Below are 19,109 nucleotides of genomic sequence, written 5' to 3'. Positions count from 1 at the left end.
GTGCTGCTTGACAGACTCTAATGCAGTGTGGAGGGACGATGACCAGTTCTCATACACCTCTCCACAAAGCCAGTCCAAATCCTCAAAAAGTGCTCAGCTGGATTAAGAGCTGGTGACTCAGATCATTTTCATACTCTTCAACCCATTCAGTGACCTCCAAGCTTTGGCGTTATGGAAAAGCCTCATGAGTCCAGGCCTGTTCAAAAAGGTTGCTGTATCCCCTCTGCAACTTCATGTTTCCCATTATTCTCAAATATTTTTTTGCACTTTTATACTTTGATCTGTATTTCTGAGCGTACCATTTATATGCATATAATTCTGTGATTTAAAGCAGGTTTCATTACCTTAAAATTGTGCAGCCTGTACAGGCCACCCACTGAGCAGCTTTATTAATTGTGCAGGATCACTTATGGCATGCAGCTTTGACAGGTCTTTCTACTTTAATTTTAATTTCAAACATCTATTATACGGCCACAGACCCCTTCCCCCCTGACACTGGCCAGGAGTACCATCATCCTTGTAGAAAACACTCACATCACAATGAGATAAACTTATCACTCCAGATAATGTTGTATTGATTTGCAGTGACCCTTACCACTAAGGAGAACCACGTCAGCAAACTACCTCCCTTTAGCCTAGACTGAAGGGTCAGCTTTTCCTGTTATTCATCAGGTAGTGGTCTGCTATGACGGGTTGCATACACTATAGTTATTTAATGTACCTTTCATAAAGTAGGCAGCTCAGATGCTCTGCTGATGAGGTTTGAAAAGTTGAGATCTCATTGTGTCCAGATTTGAACATTGGAGGGGGCGCACTGGAGCAGAAATCAGATTGGGTGAAAAACTGCGATTCTGTGATGCCACTTTGCTGAAAAAGTGTCAGATTTTTAATGGAAATCCTCACTCTCATACTTTCTTTAACATGGACAAAATAATTTGAGTGAGAAATTATGTGAGCACAGGCTTTATTAACCAGTCCTGCAGGTTGAGTGCAGAACAAGATCCTCCAAATAAACAAACAACAAAAATTATGCTTATTCAAAATTCATCTCACGATCAGGTCGAGTTCAGACACAAAAACACCACATCACCCTCAATAATTCCTCTCCTCTGGTCCATTCAAACCACCTTTTTCACCTATTAAAAAAAAAAAAAATCCAACTTTCCCATTAATTCTGATGAAAAAGTGAAATGTGAAAGGTTGAAGGACACAGGTCATCTCACAAGTTGTACAAAGGAGTGCACGCGTAGACGTTTCCGATTAATGCTGGAGTGTCACATTGAGTCGTTTCGCTTTCATCGAGAGACGCTGTGGAATTTGATGCTTCGAAATGCAACGATGACGATGCAAATTTGACAGCTTAGAAAAAGATTTATCGCTTCACCCAAACTTTAAAGAAGCAACAAAAGAACCCGAGAGCTGCAGAGATCTTTTCCAGGCTCTCACACAATTAAATGCTCGAGTGAAGCGTGAGTAGCAAGCATACCCCCCCCCCCCCCAAAAAAAGCACCCCTACAAAAGTCGTACAAAATATTCTTTAGAGATAATGTTTGGCATCTTGCTGCTGGACGCTGTAGCAGCAGCTCTACACAGTAGGCTGCAACATCTCCTGCAGATGACACATGGTGTCCCTCAAAGTGCGAGCGAGTCTCTCTGCGTTAGTGTCCTCGCAGCAGTTAAAGGCCGTGATGGAGAAGTGGATGTGGTCTGCCTGAGAGTTGTAACAGACGGCGTAGCCGTCAGGAACGAGAGGACCGAAACACATCACGCTGTCCGTGTTGTTTGCAGGCATCTGAAGAGACAAGACAGGAGGGAGATCAATAATGGAACTGGGCCTTAAAGCTGGGCACACGTCATTAAAAACACACAAATCCTCAAATCTGAGTCTCAAAGTTCACTCTTCATCACGAGAACACTAAGGCTCACCAGACAGCTGATCTAGAGCTTCCAGTTATATCACATGATCTGTACAGATGCCAAGAGCTCAATTCTGCTGTTCTCATTTCATATCTACAGTGTTTTTAATTGCTCATAAAACATCAAATACGAGCACCTACATTTCAATGCGAGCTGGGCCGTGTTAACTTTGTTGACCAATAACATTCATCACAGTTATCATCAACTACCTCCTTTATGACTAAAATTAAATGAAAATTTGCCGTCACAATTTATGCTCCAACTGGTCAAAATCCACATAACCGGTGATCATAGCTGCTAACTGGAAACTTGTCATTATCTCAACAGCCAGTTGGGTATTTTTTCCTGAATCACACTCATGAGACAACACAACTTTGTCAAAGATAAGAAGGAGAAACAAAACAAATACATCGTTGAGTTCAACCAAGCAGCACAGATCCCCTTTAAAACTGTGCGAATCTGGAACATTCAGCTATACTGTACAAATGCTTTGATATATACTGTCATTTGAAAACTAAGGCATGCCAGAAAAAACCCCACAAACAATCAGGAGCTGACCCCGGGGCAAAAAAGAAAAAAAAAAACCTACAAAAATTCCACACATCTGACTGTCAACACCTAAAATGAGGAAGAGAAACAGATTCATTTTGAGGAAACTCCAAGCATCCATGTATGCGTGTGCTGCAAGAAATTCACAGGAACTTCACAGGAGATTATCTGGTAGAAAATTCCCTCTCATATAGCCACTATCATTTGACAAAACAACAACAACAAAAAAAATTCCCATTTCCTACTGAGCAACAGTGTAAATAACACCTCGAACAAAGACACACACACACCTGTCCTGTCCGGAGTTTAAAGTGTGTTGCTAGCCCGTAAGCCGTGTCCATGAAGATTTTGGGAATGCTCATGCCCTCCTCGATGGCCTGCAGCTTGAGCCCCAGCAGGTGGCGGTCAATGCCGTGTCCATTAAGTGCCTGAACAAATGAAACTCTTGTTTGAGTGTTTTTGAATCAGTTAATCAGCAGCTTTGAGATAAATGTTTTAACATTTATTTAACACTTACCGCTTCGGTCAGAGCCGAGTAGGCATCAACAGCTTCTCTGAACAGCTCCTGCTTTGCTTCCCGCTGCAAACCCCAAAAAATAAACACATTCTGAATCCAAGCTACAAAAATCCTCCAACAGTTCTGTTCCCATTCAGCGGGAGAACTTTCTCACAGGGTTTGTGCTTCTCACCGATACGGACGGATTATCAAAGGCCAGAATGAACTGGAGCCCCTGCTTGGTGGGTGAGCGGATGTACTCGGTCCTTCCTCCTCTAAACATCCTCTGAGTGGCGATATCGCAGGCAGAACAGACTTCACTGTGAACTCTGCAGACAAAAATAAAGCCAATATCAGAGACAATGCTGCTAACAGGTAGGTGTTCATCTCAAGTAAGTGCTGCACTTTAAAGACAAAGCAGAAAACAAAACTTAATGATTCTCACTCTTGTAGACAGTTAGCACATTCAGAATTTACAGAGAACTCACGTGTTACAACCAAGGTATGCAGAATAGCATCTCTGAACACACAACATGCATTCAGAAGCAGGCAGACTACAGCAGCAGAAGACCAAACCAGGTGAAACTCCTGTCAGCTAAGAGACAGAAACTGAGGCCCCAGTTCACAGGGGCTCACCAAAACTGAACAATAAGATGGGAAAAGTGTTTCCTGGTCTGATGAGTCTAATCTTCTGATGCAACATTTGGGTAGTAGGGTCTTAAACAACATGAAGGGATGGATCCATCCAGTAACAGCAAACTATACCTAATAAAGTGGCCGATCAGTGTAAATCAGTCACTCCAATTACTCCAACAGAACTCATCCGATCAAGTCCAGGTATCAAACAAGGCGTTAGATTACCAGGTGGACTGGTGTGAGTGAAGAGGAATCTATTTTATGATCAGTCGGTTCACAAAGCAGCTAAATGGGTCAGTTTTGGACATTACCAGTTATTTAATAAAGTAACTTTCCCTCTCTAATGCAACGGGGTTGAAGTAAAAAACTACAAATGCCATCTGATCCAGTCTGAGACTAACCACAGCACAGCAGGAAATTCTAACAGCAGATTAAAAACAAACAAACAAACAAACAACACACAAAAAAAGAAAAAAGAAAAGAAAAGCAGATTGCTGGCACTGACCTGTAGTAGGCGAGCTGCAGGGCGACCTGGATAAAGGAGTTTGGGCTCATCTGGTGCTGCTTTGGAAGATTCTTGCCAAACTTCTTGAAGTTGAACACATTAACGTCGAGGTCGTTGATCAGGCTTCAACAAATTCAGGACAAACATTTGCATTTGTGCTGATTTTATGTTTAAAGTCAAGGTTCAATTAGCAGCTTTAAATAAGCTTTCAGACAGCAGTGTAGAGAGGAGGTGGGAAATCACTAGATTATGTGACAGAAGGTAAACAAAGTTTACTTCTACCTACTTTTACTCACTATTTTAAACATTTCCATATAATATTTTTAAGTCCCGTTGAACTCCACACTGCACGTAAGAAAAAGCTTTATTCCTCAATCATATTTTGGCATCTGAATGATTTGAGAGAGCTCTGAAATTGCACAGGACCATATAAAAAGCTTGGCATCTGACCAGGACAGCAGTGGATTATGAAGAATGACTTTACAGTTATCCACAGAGGCATTATTTCCATCAAGGTTACATAAACACAGCAAAGATAAATCTGTTTACACTCCTGCGGCCTTCTTTTAGAGCAAGTTCTCTCCACCTCTGTCAGATTTCAGAGCAAACACAAACATGCAGCTGATGGTGTGCGGAGAGGTCAGCGCGCTGCAGAGCTCAGCTCAGAGTTTAAGTTTTAAAAAAAAAAAAAAAAAAAAAAAAAAAAAAAGTTGGGAGCTTACATGTCAAGGTTCTGCTTGGCGTGCTCGATGTCCCTCTTGATTTCTCGGTCTATGTGAAAGTAAAGCTTCTTGGGCATTGGTAGCGGGAGCAGCGGCGCCCTCTTTGTGTCCGGTTTCTCACTGCAGACAAGAAAAAAAAAACGTAAACACTCAGAGCAGACACCCCATCATTCTCCACCTCAGCTCAATTTTTCTTGACTAATTCAGCACATCTGCAGTTTCATTCCAACATCTCACCAATACTCGATCACATGATCCAGCAGCGTCGCTACAGGCGGACCCTCGGCCGTGGCTTGCTCATACAGAAGACCCCACGAGCCGTCCTCGCCGACCACAAACTGTTCAAACACAGACACGAGTCAGCACTCTGCATCAGCTGCTCTAAACAAGCCATCTCTCGCCATTCACGTGCGCATTCCCACCTGAAGCGTTTTGTCAAACCAGCGGTTTCCGCTGTTGGAGAACGTCCCGCCGCCATGAAGGACCTGCGCGGCCTTGCGGCTCGCATACCTGTCAATTAAAGTGGTTGCACAAGCGATTCTTCATGAGCTCACACGCAGAAAACCACAGAGAGTGCACAACATTTAAATGGAGCAATAGCTCAAATACGGGTAGTGATAATTGTGCAGTGTTTCCAAACCTCCATAAGAAACAATAATATCTGCACAGACAGCATTACTCAACTGATTTAGCAAACACAGAAATACTCGGTGTGTGTGTGTGTACACATACTTTTCATCTGATATCCTCATGACTGGAGAATCCAGACACAAGGAGAAAAGTCCCGTCTCTATCATCCGCACCGATTCCTGGTTCAGTTTATCTGATACACACAGAGACCGTGTCGTTTAAACCCAATCAACTCGTCTCCCACATGTAGCCGTTATTTATATGATGCCCAAAAATTGTTCCTGCTTATTGATTGCTTCTCCTTATTTTCTGTTAAGTATTGTTTGTTGGTGCTGCTATCACTAGGATTATTTCCCCATTTGTTTATTGTTTTTATTTTATACTATAGAACACGTTTTCATACTTGTTCTCATACATAATGGTATGTTTATATTTGTATGCACCAAAACAATCTACAACTTCAGTGAAAGCAACGACTAATTGTATCACAGACGTAAAGAAGTCATTGTGGAGGACCTGCTGTTTGTGTGTGGCAGCCAATGAGAAGAGAGCTGCCTTAAGGTTCTCAGATGAGAGGTGAAACGTCTTCAAGCAACTTAAAGAAGTCCAGACGCTTTTCTTTGCAAGCTCCTTTGACTCCTCTTTCTACAGTTCCATCTGGTTTCCGAGTTTGACACAACAATCTCACATTTTTCTGTTTTTGCATTTATCAAGTATTAAAAGGAGTTAAAATAAAAAGAGTCAAACTATTCGACATCATCACTCCTCCTGTCCTTTGCCAGCTCGTACGGTTATTAACATTTCTCCTCTATCAGCTCCTGCACTGTCCGTACACACTGCCTCTTCTGTCCCAAACTACTGTTTTATAACTTAATGACTTACTTGAAAATAAATTTCTTTCCCTTTGAGGGGCTGCACCACAGTATTAAATAAATGAGGATAATTTTGAGCTGTGAATCATGCAAAACTACTTCAGCAGACTCCAAGTATGAAAATAACAAGATGGAAACACAATGATTCCAACTTTCGGTCATTTTAAGTGTCTGAGAGTTTCGTCCATCACCAACATTTCAGTTTTTCCAACCAAGATTGATTATTGGGTTTCTGCTGATGCAGGCATAAAACATTTAACACTTAAAACTGCTTTGAGACATGTAATGGTCTTAAACACCAAAAAGACCAAGGAGATCATTGTAGATTTAGGGAAGAGGGGTCATAACAACCATCTGCCTCTCTTCATTGGCAGTGAGGCGGTGGAGAGGGTGAGCAGTTTTAAATTCTTGGGGGTAACTGTGACCGAGGACCTGTCCTGGGGCAACCATATCACCTCAGTTGTACGGAAGGCCCAACAGCGCCTCTACTACCTGAGGAGACTGCGGAGCGCACACATTCCCAGATCTCTGATGTTGAACTTCTACAACTGTGCCATCAGCAGCGTTCTGACGTATGGATTTCTAGTGTGGTTCCCCAGCTGCACCAAGGCCGATCAGCAAGCACTCCAGCGGGTGGTGAAAGAAGCTGGCAGAATTATTGGAACAAGTCTGCCAGAGATCAGTAATATCTTCCCCACTCGCTGTCTGAGGAGGGTGCACAGTATCCTGCGGGACCAACATCACCCTGCGCGCCACCTTTTCCATCTGCTGCCCTCAGGGAGAAGGTACAGGTCTATACAGGCCAGAACATCCAGACTGGCCAACAGCCTGTATCCACAGGCAGTGGCGTGTCTAGAAAATTTTTGTTGGGGGGGCCAGGTAGGGGCACAGATTTGGAGAAGGGTGGCAGATTTAATTGGCAGATAATGTTTAAAAAAAAAATTCTACCAACCCTTAACCATAATTCAATAATCCTATAAACCTAATAACCAAATGCACTTTTAACTCTTATTAGAATGAGATTTTAACCACTACGGTGCAAAGTTTTTAGATACTGCGTTGATAAAGTACAAGAGATACAATCAGTGCTTTGTCAGTGTTTACTCAGCATTCAAGGACAGCAATATTTGCATAGTATTTTTACTGACATATAGTGCACATATGTTTTGGGCAAAAACATTTTTGAAAATTAAAATACGAACATTTGTAACAAACAATTGACAAATTAGCCAGTTCCAATGCAAAACTTTATCTGCCTGTTAAAAAAAGAAGATAATCTTCTCACAAACTGGTGTTTGATTTTGAAACAGGAAAAAAGTGGGGAAACAAATGAAAAGACTAACATTTGAATAAAACCTGAAAGCAAGTAAATACTTTCTATGCTGCCTTATGGTAAACTTTGGTAATATTGATAAAGAACAACACTGGCTGATGATAAAATACAGTCAGCTGGCATGGTGACACTGCCAGTATTAACCTGCAGGGCTGGACTGGGACAAAAAATCGGGCATTTTCACTACAGACCGACCCACCAGGTAGTAAAGCCATAAAGACTTTGAATGAAAACAAATGCTGTTGTGACAGTGATGTACAGTCTTGTTGGTATATGTATGATTTCTATACATTTTACGTCAGATAAAAACTTTGGTTGTAAGATTTAGATAATTATTTAATAAAAACTAGGTATTTTAAATGAGAATAAGAAAGAAAAGTATTTCTTTGTGCCCACCTTTCCCTGTTAATGCCCTACCTGGCCCCCTGGCAAAACTTTGCTAGACCTGCCCCTGCACAGTATTTATGTAGCTGTCAGCTACATAAAAAAGGATCCTGGTGTTATTTATCTCTCAGAAACAGTTGATAACTTCAACTCATTCATGTCACCTAAAAGGTAAACCTGTTTCTCCATCACCTGTTCAGCTCTGATGATTCAGTAAGGACATCTCCTGGTTTCATCTTCATGTTTCCCTCTCACCACATATCTAAACAGACATCATGACCAGCAGCTTTACAGCTGTGGCTCCAGCAAACATCAGCTGATACTAGAAATTAATATTAAATACATTCTAACAACAGCTGATCAAGCTTAAACGTGCTGCTGTTGTTTAGCGCAATATCTGCTGGTTTCCTCTTTCTGGCGCAAAGTGGGCGATAAACAAACAAGAGAGAAAAGCCGATCAGCTGATCATTGATCAGTTTCATGATTGAAGTAGCAACAGGAGAGGGAGGGGGAGAGAATGAAAGAAGAAGAGGCAGCTGTGCAGCGTAACGACAGAATAACTCCAGCTTTGTGTCTTTTTTTCATTATAGCGAAAGTTCGGGACAAACTGCGTCTCTTCTCAGCTCAATACGAAACGTGTAATATTTTCTCTGATTGAGGGACCATTCCATTTTTTTTAAGGAGCCGTTGGCAACTCTACTAACCTTATGAATAAAATAAAGTTCACTATCAGTAACATCATAGCACCCACCCAGCTGTATAAAAACTCCGTCAAACTGGCTAGAACGCAGTATGAGTTATTGCAACTGACAGTAAAAAGTCAGCAACATGAAAATAAACTCCACCTAAACTTGGTTTATATCTGACCCAGATAGACTGCAGGTCATAACTTCTTACCTGAAGTTCAGTTCACCTGACACTCGGACTGGCGGCTGCTTCGGGTCTCTCCTCCTGCCTCCCCTTCCCTCATCCACCTGTTGCCTCTGTGGAAGCCCCGCCATAGCCACCACCAAACAACGGAGTTATTTCTACACATCGACCTGCATCTGGCCAATCCACCACCTCTCATTGTTCATGCCATTACAAAAAAAATAAAAAATAAGTCACTGGGGATATGCCCGATGGCCAGTCCAGCTATGTTAACCTGCAACCAAATTTGCAGCTCCATACAGCAATGTTACAACTTAGATTATATCTTATAACTCATAACTCTTATGTTAGCTGCCCTCAGTAGCATACTGTCTGAAATATTCCACAGCTGCAATAATTCTTTAAGTGTTATTTTTTTCCTTGGTATTCTAATTTCACCGAAGTTTACTAAACTCAACAAACTTGATATTACTTACCGGGACATTTATTCTGTCCTCATTTTCTTTCACCGAAAAATTGTTTCCTGCAGTGCCGTCTTTCGTGCTTGGCTCTCCTACCTTTGCTAACGTGATGCGCATAGCGCAGAAGCGATGCTGCAGTCACTTACACTCGGATATCTGAGCGTCACCGTGAAAACATAATCGGACATTTGATATTTGATTGAATTTTATTGTTTTGCCTTTGGGGTGGCACCTGGGGTGGCCAGTCTGGTTTGGGGGGTGGCCTGTGCCCCCCCAGGCCACGCCATTGTCCACAGGCTGTGAGGCTCCTGAACTCTCTGCCCCCCTCTCACGGACAATAACCATATCCAACTTCTTAATAGCAATGAACTGGTCTGCATTGGTGCATCATATCTTTATTCTCTTCCCCCTCCTGCCCCCCCCCCCCTCTTTCTTAAATAGATAACTATCATATCTGATATCATATCTCACAGTACAATAATATTGAATGGGTTGCATTGTTGTATTTTGTCATGTTTCTCAGGTCTTTGTCTGAATTTCTACGAACATTATTGCTAAGGATTGTCTTATTGCATTGGAGTCACACTGGGTTAAATATGTACACTTGGGTTTTAAGGGGTATTTATTATTTTCTTCTTTTTTTTGGGTTGTATGGAAGCCCCAAACGCAATTTCATTGTTCTTGACAATGACAATAAATAAATAAATACTAAATACTAATCAATCCATCATTAAACCAGTGTTAGGTCTAAAAACATGAGTTCTGATCACTGAGCTGCTCCAAGTACACAGCACCCTCTCCTGTCTCCTATGTGTAGTTAGGTTTCTACAAAGCAGATGATAAAACCACTGAGTTGGAAGGTCTCATTATCTAAAATCTATAATTAGGTAAAAATTAATAAAACGCCTCCTTTGGCCACCACCTTCAAGCTGCTCTAAAGGAACCTCAGATATTGTGACGTCATTTCAAGCACATCAGAAAAATGGATGCGAGGGCGTATCCTATGCTACTCTAACACCAGCAAAGCTTCACCAACATCAGGGGATGTTAATCCTACAGTCAGAGCTTGGCATGTAGACGTTTCTCACATTTGTATTTTCTTAAACTGAGCCATTAACAGATCAGTTTTGTTTGCTCTCTTAAAATAACCGAAAACAGCAGCAGCTTACAGTGAGATAGCAGTCAAGTAGTAAGCACCGGCTTGCGTGTGTGGTGATCTACCTCTCAGCAGGCGGTTGTAAGCCTCTCCCCATGTGTGGCGGTGCTCGCTGGTCAGGATGCCCATCGGCTCCTTGTCCGTCTTCCAAGACTGAGACCTGATCCTGAGCAGCTGCCCGTGGATCTGACTCTCAGTCATCCGCGAGCCATCGCTGTTATAAACCTCCAGCTGGAAGAACTGGGAGTAAGAGGAAAACCATGTCAGTAAGATCAAAGTTTTTAAAAGCAATACAAAACTAAAAGCGGGGGCATCTTTCGATTACTAAGCTGCACTAAGTGCTTTTTACAGTCACAAAAAACCCTTCAAATCCACAGAAACACCAACATTTACAGTTATCAAAAAAACCAAACAAGTTCAGAGCTGAGACGATAAAATCTGAATTTCTGTTAAGCAGTTTAAGTTCTTTGAGGGTTTTCCTGTTCTGCCTTTTACAAAAACAAAAAGAATTGTCACCTGAAAAATATCCTCAAAAGTCCATCAGAAAACCGAGGCTCAGTGGATGAAAGCACTTTTTTTTGACGAGTACATTTCTAAAGAAATAAATAAATAAAAAATTCTCACTGCATCATTTTAATCTCTAAGAAAGCACTTTTGGGTTCTGGTTGCTTGTTGTTGGGATTATTAATCTCCATATGAATGAAGTTACACCTCACAGCTGGTTTAGTTTACTCTTTTCTGCAGGCAGCAGTCTCTGAACACCACTGTCATCAGCGTCACGCCTGACTAGTGGCAGAGCTACTTCCTGCCGGGACTCTCATGTATCCAAGCTGTAACCTTGCAACATCTCTGACCCCTGACCCGATTGTTCTTGGCTGAGGTGCTGAGACGGGGCGCTCCAGTCTGTACTGCGCCCCGCCCAGCAGCTGTTTCAGCAGACGATGCCCAGCCCCACACGTGCAGAGCAGCACAGGACTCTCTGGGTCCTGTATTTATATCCAGAGACTTTCTTGGCCAACGTGGCAAAGACCAAGGAACTGATCGTGGACTTCAGGAAGACCAGGAAACACTTGACCCCTGTTTCAATCCAGGGGGTCAGTGTTGACATTGTGGAGGACTATAAATACCTTGGAGTACACATTGACAATAAACTGGACTGGGCTAAAAACACCACAGCACTTTACAGGAAGGGCCAGAGTCGTCTCTATTTTTTGAGGCGACTGAGGTCCTTCAACATCTGCCAGAAAATGCTGAGGATTTTCTATGAGTCTGTGGTGGCCAGTGCGATCCTCTATGCTGTTGCATGCTGGGGGAGCAGGCTGAGGGTCGCAGATGCCAACAGACTTAATAAACTAATCCGTAAGGCCAGCAATGTTGTGGGGATGGAGCTGGACTCCCTCAAGGTGGTGTCGGAGAGGCGGATGCTGTCCAAGATAAAGACAATGTTGGATAACACCTCCCACCCACTCCATGACATGTTGGTCAGTCACAGGAGCACGTTCAGTGAGAGACTGAGATTACCGAAAAGCACCACTGAACGACACAGGAAATCATTCCTGCCTGTGGCCATCTCCCTGTACAACGCATCCACTTAACACACTGTTTGCTGCTACAACTACACGTTTCTTTTCCAAATATTTATTTATAAGTGACTTATGTATGTATGTATGTATATATATGTATATATTGTACTATTCTTAGTTAGCGTATTGTCTGTCTTGTCTTAATGTTGGTTTAAAATGGAGCACTGTAACAAAAAATAATTTCCCCCAGGGATCAATAAAGTATTCTGATTCTGATTCTGATTTAGTCACACTGTGTCTCCAACTGAACATTTCTAGGATACTCTGGGTCGACGTGTTCATCAGAGGGCGCCACAACAACACAGCACAGCTGCACTCGTCCATGAAAGGAGAACAATTCCTCGACAGATCAGAGTCCATGCAAATAATGCTGACTGGATCACATTCAGTCATACCTCAGATTAAATGGTGTGCATATACATATAGATTTTAACTTGAGCTACAAAATGTATTTAAAAACACAAACTAGCATTTGGCTTACTAGTATACAATAACTCCGCTTACTGTCATCAGTCCAGAGTGAGAGCTGATGTTGTACTTGTGGCTAATAAACCCTGTAGAAACAGACTAAATAAAAAACAAACTATTTCTATCACTTCTCTGCTGCAGCTCCGCCAAACTTGACGCACTGCAAATGAGTCACGCCCTACATCAATTAAAGTCACTTTGGCAGCAGAAGGCCTTTTCAGTAAATCTGTTAACCTTTGAAAAAAAACTGAGCCACAACAGGAAGCGCCAGAGGTGAACATCCAGGATATTTTGTTAATTTTGGACGCTGCGTCTTCTGAAAGATGAACAACTTACTAACCTACAATAAAAAGTACAGTAGATGTGAGTATGCAGTAGTCCTTAGTCATTATGAAACACTGTGTAGATTTAGTATATCTCATTTCATGCTTTTTTCCTTTCCAGAATCAAACATGTTTTCATGGTTTAAGAATTCCTGTGATAAAAAGTAACAGATGTCTGAAATGCTAAGAAGCATGCTTTTAAACACTTCTCTTCCTTTCTCTAATTACCCAACTGAACTCAATGTTGAATCAGACATCTGCTGACTGGTTCTCCACTTATGTGCAGATACTTTACAAACTAAATAAGCTTCTCTTTTAATCAAGATGTAGATGAAATATCCACATACAGCCAGCAATCACTAGATAAAACAACGATCTCGTGGGATAATGTGCTGCCAGAGTACTCAATGTTCAGAAGAAAGCTTCCTGTACGATCACGTGACTTCTGTTTGCAAAAATTGGTGTATCAACAATCAACTTGGAGTTTAAGAAACACAAAAAGCAGCTTCAGATGTGATTGCACAAGACTCGACTTGACTGGCAACACAAGAAAAGAACAAAAGAGACTATCTAAATCCATCTTCTGCCACCTGTCAGGCACGACTCACCTGGTAGTTCCTGACGACAGTGATGTGCGTCGGCGAGCGGCGGGAGCGGCCGTAGTGAGCAATGTAGTCGTGTTTGGGGCCGGGGATCCTGCAGGAGGAGAAGAGGAGCGGGTAGAGCTCCTTGCACAGGGGCTTCCTTCGCATGAACTCGACCGGCAGCTGCCCGCTGACAGACAAAGAGAAACACGTCAGTCATTATTGTTTTTTTCCCCCCATCCTTTGCTTTCCTCAGTCACCCTCTCTGGTTGTTTCCCCTAGTAAGATGAAACCCTTAATCCGCCCCTTCTGCTCAGCCATGTTTTGAACAATGAGCGTATACTTATAGCTGCCGCCTCTTCAAGACAGTCACTTAATGACTGCCTGCACCTACAAAGACATGGGTTACCCTCTTCTTGACTGCACCCTGCACTAGTTGAATACACCGAGGGACAATGAATAACATCTCTGTGCGGGATCGCTGATCATCTCACAACTGTGCAAAGAATAAAGACACCCATCAGTTTTAGACCTGCTCATTGCACAGGACCTCACCTGATAAGACGCTGCACCTACTGTAGCTCTGTCAGCAGGCAAAAATGCAGACTGTGAAAGTCTACAGACTTCTAACATGTCTCATTAGGACACTGGAGAATCTGATGGCTTATAACTGACTATTTAATTAAAGTAATGTATAACAGACATTGTTAGTGTCCACTCTTTCAGCGGGAGCCACAGTGGTGTTTAACAATCAGAGCAATTCAATTAAAAACAAACAAACAAAAAGCCAATTTTGTATAAGGTGACAAAGTACAAGTAGGTCCTGTTTTAGGATTATATATGAATGCTTATAGAGCAAGAAAAAAGGTAAAATACTTTTAGAAAAGAAAAAATCTAGATTTTTTTTACTGATGTTCATCGGGGGAAATGCAAAGACGTTAAATAATATTAAAACATCTCAGACCCTCCTGCTCTTCCAAACAGAGATCCAAGGGAGAATCGATTGGTCAGCGGACAGTGATTTCTACCCGTTCATCTCCAAACTGTAACCTCTCTACAGCACAAGTTACCATGCTGATGCACCCTGTTAAGTGGACTACCTTCATAATACAGAAAACCAGGCTTGACCCTAAGGTTATTCGGAAAAACCCAAATTCTGCTTCCCGGTTCAGGCCGGGTCATTCTGATCCCGACTTCTTCCTAAATCAGCCAGTTAAAAACGTTCCTCTTCCAGCTAGTTTAAATCTTATCTCCCTGTTAGAGTTTAAACTATTGTTGCTGAAGTCCACAGACTATGATAAAGGCGTCCCTCACTGATCAACACAAGGCCCCCTGATTGTTACTCAGCACTGTAACACCAATTTTAATCTTACAGGATGCATGACAACAAAATAAAGTGCAATGTGATAAAAGAGTTCAGATCAGAAATGCACAGCAGCAGAAACTTTCTATACTCAATAGTTCAGAGTTTGTGCAGTGGGAATAGAGCAGAGAGTAGCTATGAAAATGAGAGCGAAAGACAAGGAAGAGGAAAAAACTTTTTGGAGTTTAAAAATTCAGAGCTATGCTGAATGCGCCGACACTGAAACACCTTTTTCATGCTTCATTCGGGGAGACAGAGACTCCAGCAGACGTTGCAGCACTGAGCTGCAGATTCTGTTACAATATGTGCAGGCGAGTACATTTAGACGCAGATTAACTTCATGCACCAGAGAAAACACAAGGCGATGCCAGCCGAGTCAAAGGTCACGGCACAAAAATAGAAGCGAATAAAACCAACTGCAGCACCGCAGCTTAAACGCTGTCAGAGGATTACTGCAAAGTCTGACACCAGTACAGAGCCTGTGATTCCCCCAGGTAATAACCAGCTCCATAAGCTCTAAAGGGAATAACTGTATTTTACTATAGTAACCCCCCAACCCCACCACACAGCAGAGAGACTGGGCACCATTGTATAGCAGCTTGTACTTGATCTGCACTATATAAAGTGTGACATATTTTCGTTTTTATTCCACTGATTTAATCTGGCATCTGTGTATAGCTTACAGGCTAAACACAGAATACGTGAACACAGAGTGGGAGAGTGAACCAAAAGAAAAGGTGTTTGATTGAACCTCTGTGTAAAAGTCACTGCCATTTTACAGACTTTGGTTCATGGGTTTCAACCAAATGAAAGCTCCTCTTTTACAAGAACGAAAGTTTTAAGTTCTCACTTTCATTTTCTTTCAAACATTAACAAAAAGCCTGAAACAGCTTTTTGTTTTTAACACAACATTAGTTAAATTACTATCAATGAAAGAAATGAGTCTGAGAGTCATATTTATAGAAATATTTTTACGTGATTGTTATGTATTCAACTTCAACTGCGACAAAAACAATTGAGCTACACACTCATCTGCCACTTTACTAGTTACGCCTGTTCAACTGCTTGTTAACGGAAGTATCTAATCAGCCAATCACATGATAGAAATTCAACGCATTTAGGTATGAGGACACAGTGAAGACGATTTGGTGAGCATCAGAGTGAGAAAGAAAAGTGATTTAAATGACTTTCAACATGGCTGGCCTGAGCATTTCAGAAACTGCTGAACTGCTGGGATTTTCCCAGACAAACATTTCTAAGGTTTCCCAAGAAAGAAAATATCCAGCGAACAGCGGATCTCTGGGAGAAAATGCCTTGTGAAGGCAGAGGTCAGAGAAGAATGGCCAGATTGGTTTAACCTGATAGTGACTCAAGACAACCACTCATTACAACCAAGGTATGCAGAAGAGCATACCTTGTGAGAACTTGAAGCAACAGAAGATCACACATGGCATGCTACTACATCAATATGGTCAGAAATCTCAGAGAAATGTTTCCAGCTCCTTGTTCAATCTGTGCTGTGAAGCATTAATGCAGCTAGCAAGCTGTATTTAATAAAGCGGCCAGTGAATGCTCGCTGAAAACTTTTGACTTTCTATTTTCATTGGAGACAATGCTGTTACTTTTTGTACTAGTGTCCTCATCATTTTTAGCCTTTAGAGCAGAAAAGGGAAGTCCTGCCATGTCCATACTGATCACTGATCTGCTCCAAATATGTTCCATAAATTAAGACTCACGTGTTTATTTTGGCCTTAAAGTCCAGAACGGCTGCAATCAGTCTGGACGCAAACCTGCAGGGAAACAGACACGAAGCGGTTCTATAAACACAAATCATATTCAGCTAAACAAAGCAGCACGATGAAACCTCAGAGATCATTAATGGCATGATTCATGTTTTTTTTCCCCCCCTTTTCAGGCGATGAGATCTAAAGAATTTAAGTGAAACGGACCCCCTTTTCAGTCTCACAGATGTGGCCTATTCGGTTTATGCGTCTGTCTTTTGAAAGAAGTCAACAGAGGCAGTAACGACTTTGGCACACAGAGGAGCAGGACATCATGTTGCAAGCTTTAAATGATAAAAATAAAAACAGCAGGTGTGAGTATCAGGATCATAAGTGCATGATGACACAGCAACACTTAACTAAACCCTTTTGCTTCTGTGTCCTTTAACACTTCTGTTGTGTTTACACACTCAAAGTAATACAAAGATCTGTTGCTGCTGTTGTACTGAAATCTAAAAATGGCTTACACGCTATGAACTGTGAGGCTTTGAGTGTTCAAAATACATACACCGCGGGCCAACACATCTTCAGCGTTGAGATGCTGATGTTAACTTTGTGAGTTAACATCAGCATCTCACCCTTTAATGTTTAATTTTACGGGTTTCTGCACCATCACTTCCACATAGCTGTTCTCTGCCGTCTCTCTACATCAGTTTATGTAGACTCACACCAGCTGGCTCCTCCAGTCATTAAAATCTCTGCGGGGCAGAGAGATAGCCGCGTTCGAGTGCACGGGCAGAGGCTGTCTGCTCTCCAAGTACGCCCGCTGCACCCACCAGTCCGAGATCTGCAGGGGAGACCAAAGGAAGGGCACGGAAATCAGCTCTGAAGTTCAAAAAAAGGACCAAAACCACAAAGGCACTGATTTTTGTTTTTACTGGAGTCTGTGTGTGTGTGTGTGTGTGTGTGTACCTCAAAGCTTTTTAACAGACTTTTGCTGCAAAGTTAAGTCACAGACAAGAAGCAAGACATGACTCTTCTTTGATTCTCGGCAATAGGGTATACGTTTTAACATTCCCTAAACTTTGAAATAATAAGTTTGTTTAATGCAGAACAAGAGCTAAATACATACAATATCATAAAGTAATGCTTATTTTAGTGATTGTTTTTAATCGATAGGGGGGAAAAAAACTATTTTGAAACACTGTTTTGCAACGTAGTGTAGGTATACACTGAGGGGAAAATGGTGATTCACATGGCCTCACTGACATTGGGCAACAGAAGACTGGAAAAATGCTGCTTGGTCTAATAAGTTCATTTCTGAAAACAGTTACCCAGCTTATAAACCATCAGATCACACATTTAGGCTTGCACAGAAGCTGTTTTTCCTCAACCATTATTAATTTACTGATTTTTTTTCTCTATTTATTGAGAGAAAACGTCCAAACCATCAAAACATCACCAAATTAATGTTTTGTCTACAAGTGGTCAACAAGTGGTCAATAATCAAATAATCAGGGCATTTTTGAATAAGTTATTCTAATTAACTGATTCTGAGGGGCTCGTGTGGGAGTCACCAATTGATTTTTCATTGATTCTTTCCCCTTCCGCTACTCTGCTACACACCCAGTTCTTGTTGAGTCTGGCTCTCTTCTCCAGACCCTCCTGCAGCTGTGTACCAAGCCCGGCCGGCCGGCCGAAATCGTGCACTATCCTACGGGTGTGGCTCAGCTCCTCGAGGGGCAGCAGGGGCTCCAGCGCCCGCAAGTAGCCCTGTAGGGTTTGGGCCAGAGGAGGCACCGGCTGTGGGGGCACCGAGGAGAAGAAACACAGCTCCTGCCTCAGGGAAACCTGCAGGTGGAAGGTGAAGAGGTGAAATAGAGTTCCTCATTTGAAAATGCTGAAAGAGCAGTAAGTGCATGTGAGCACAGTGCAGGAACTTCCTCAGAGGTTTGACCAAATGCCAGAGAGTGCAGGGCGTTTCAAGAAAAGGAGTCAAAGATATGACAGTGGAAGCAACACCCGCTGCTTCTTGTCCGTTTATCATCCGTTTCTGCTCACGCAGAGAGAGTATAACAAGGCTTCAGCGTTTTAGCATGACAGCAAGTGTGAAAACAAACGTCGACTCACCCGGGACAGCCATGCTCTGCAGGTCCCTGAGTGAATGTTCCTAAAAATCATCTTTCCTCGCGTCACAAATCCGCTCCGTGTTCAAAGGTGTGACACACAAAAAACCCAGATGGGCCTTTTTAGCTCACGACAACTTCTGCACAGTTCGCGCGAGGTCAGACGGGCAAAATGAAGCCCGGACCTCCTCCTACTTCTCCACGATGGCTGCAGAGCACAGTCCTCATCGCTCGACACGCATTAAGTTTGAACTCGTTTATATTTCGGGAGAAAAACCGAGCACAGCCTGCCCCTTCCTTCGAGCCGAGGACACGCGAACCCTCACGTACCGTGCAGAAGTGACAAACTGGCGCACGTGCGGACGTGAAAATGTTTCCGTAAACAGCTACGTGACCGAGACAAAGGGCGC

The 19,109-nt window shown here is 42.4% G+C and overlaps 1 protein-coding gene across 1 annotated transcript; it reads right to left on the bottom strand.

The window, feature by feature from the left end:
• Positions 1–947: 947 nt before the first annotated feature.
• Positions 948–19,109, bottom strand: cratb (carnitine O-acetyltransferase b). Its single transcript, XM_080863094.1, has 15 exons — positions 18,704–19,109; positions 18,200–18,424; positions 17,302–17,420; positions 16,589–16,642; positions 13,514–13,679; positions 10,597–10,771; positions 5,558–5,648; positions 5,248–5,335; positions 5,063–5,163; positions 4,826–4,945; positions 4,104–4,226; positions 3,156–3,291; positions 2,984–3,046; positions 2,757–2,894; positions 948–1,792 (listed from the first exon to the last, which is right to left on the bottom strand). Exons 1-15 carry the CDS (start codon positions 18,752–18,754, stop codon positions 1,586–1,588), a joined length of 1,857 nt encoding a protein of 618 aa, XP_080719220.1. The 5' UTR covers positions 18,755–19,109; the 3' UTR covers positions 948–1,585.

The sequence above is a fragment of the Rhamphochromis sp. 'chilingali' genome, assembly GCF_963969265.1.
Source record: "Rhamphochromis sp. 'chilingali' genome assembly, chromosome: 17".
Taxonomy (NCBI): Eukaryota; Metazoa; Chordata; class Actinopteri; order Cichliformes; family Cichlidae; genus Rhamphochromis; species Rhamphochromis sp. 'chilingali'.
Note: the sequence above shows the minus strand (reverse complement) of the source record. Positions and strands in the feature narration are given on the sequence as shown.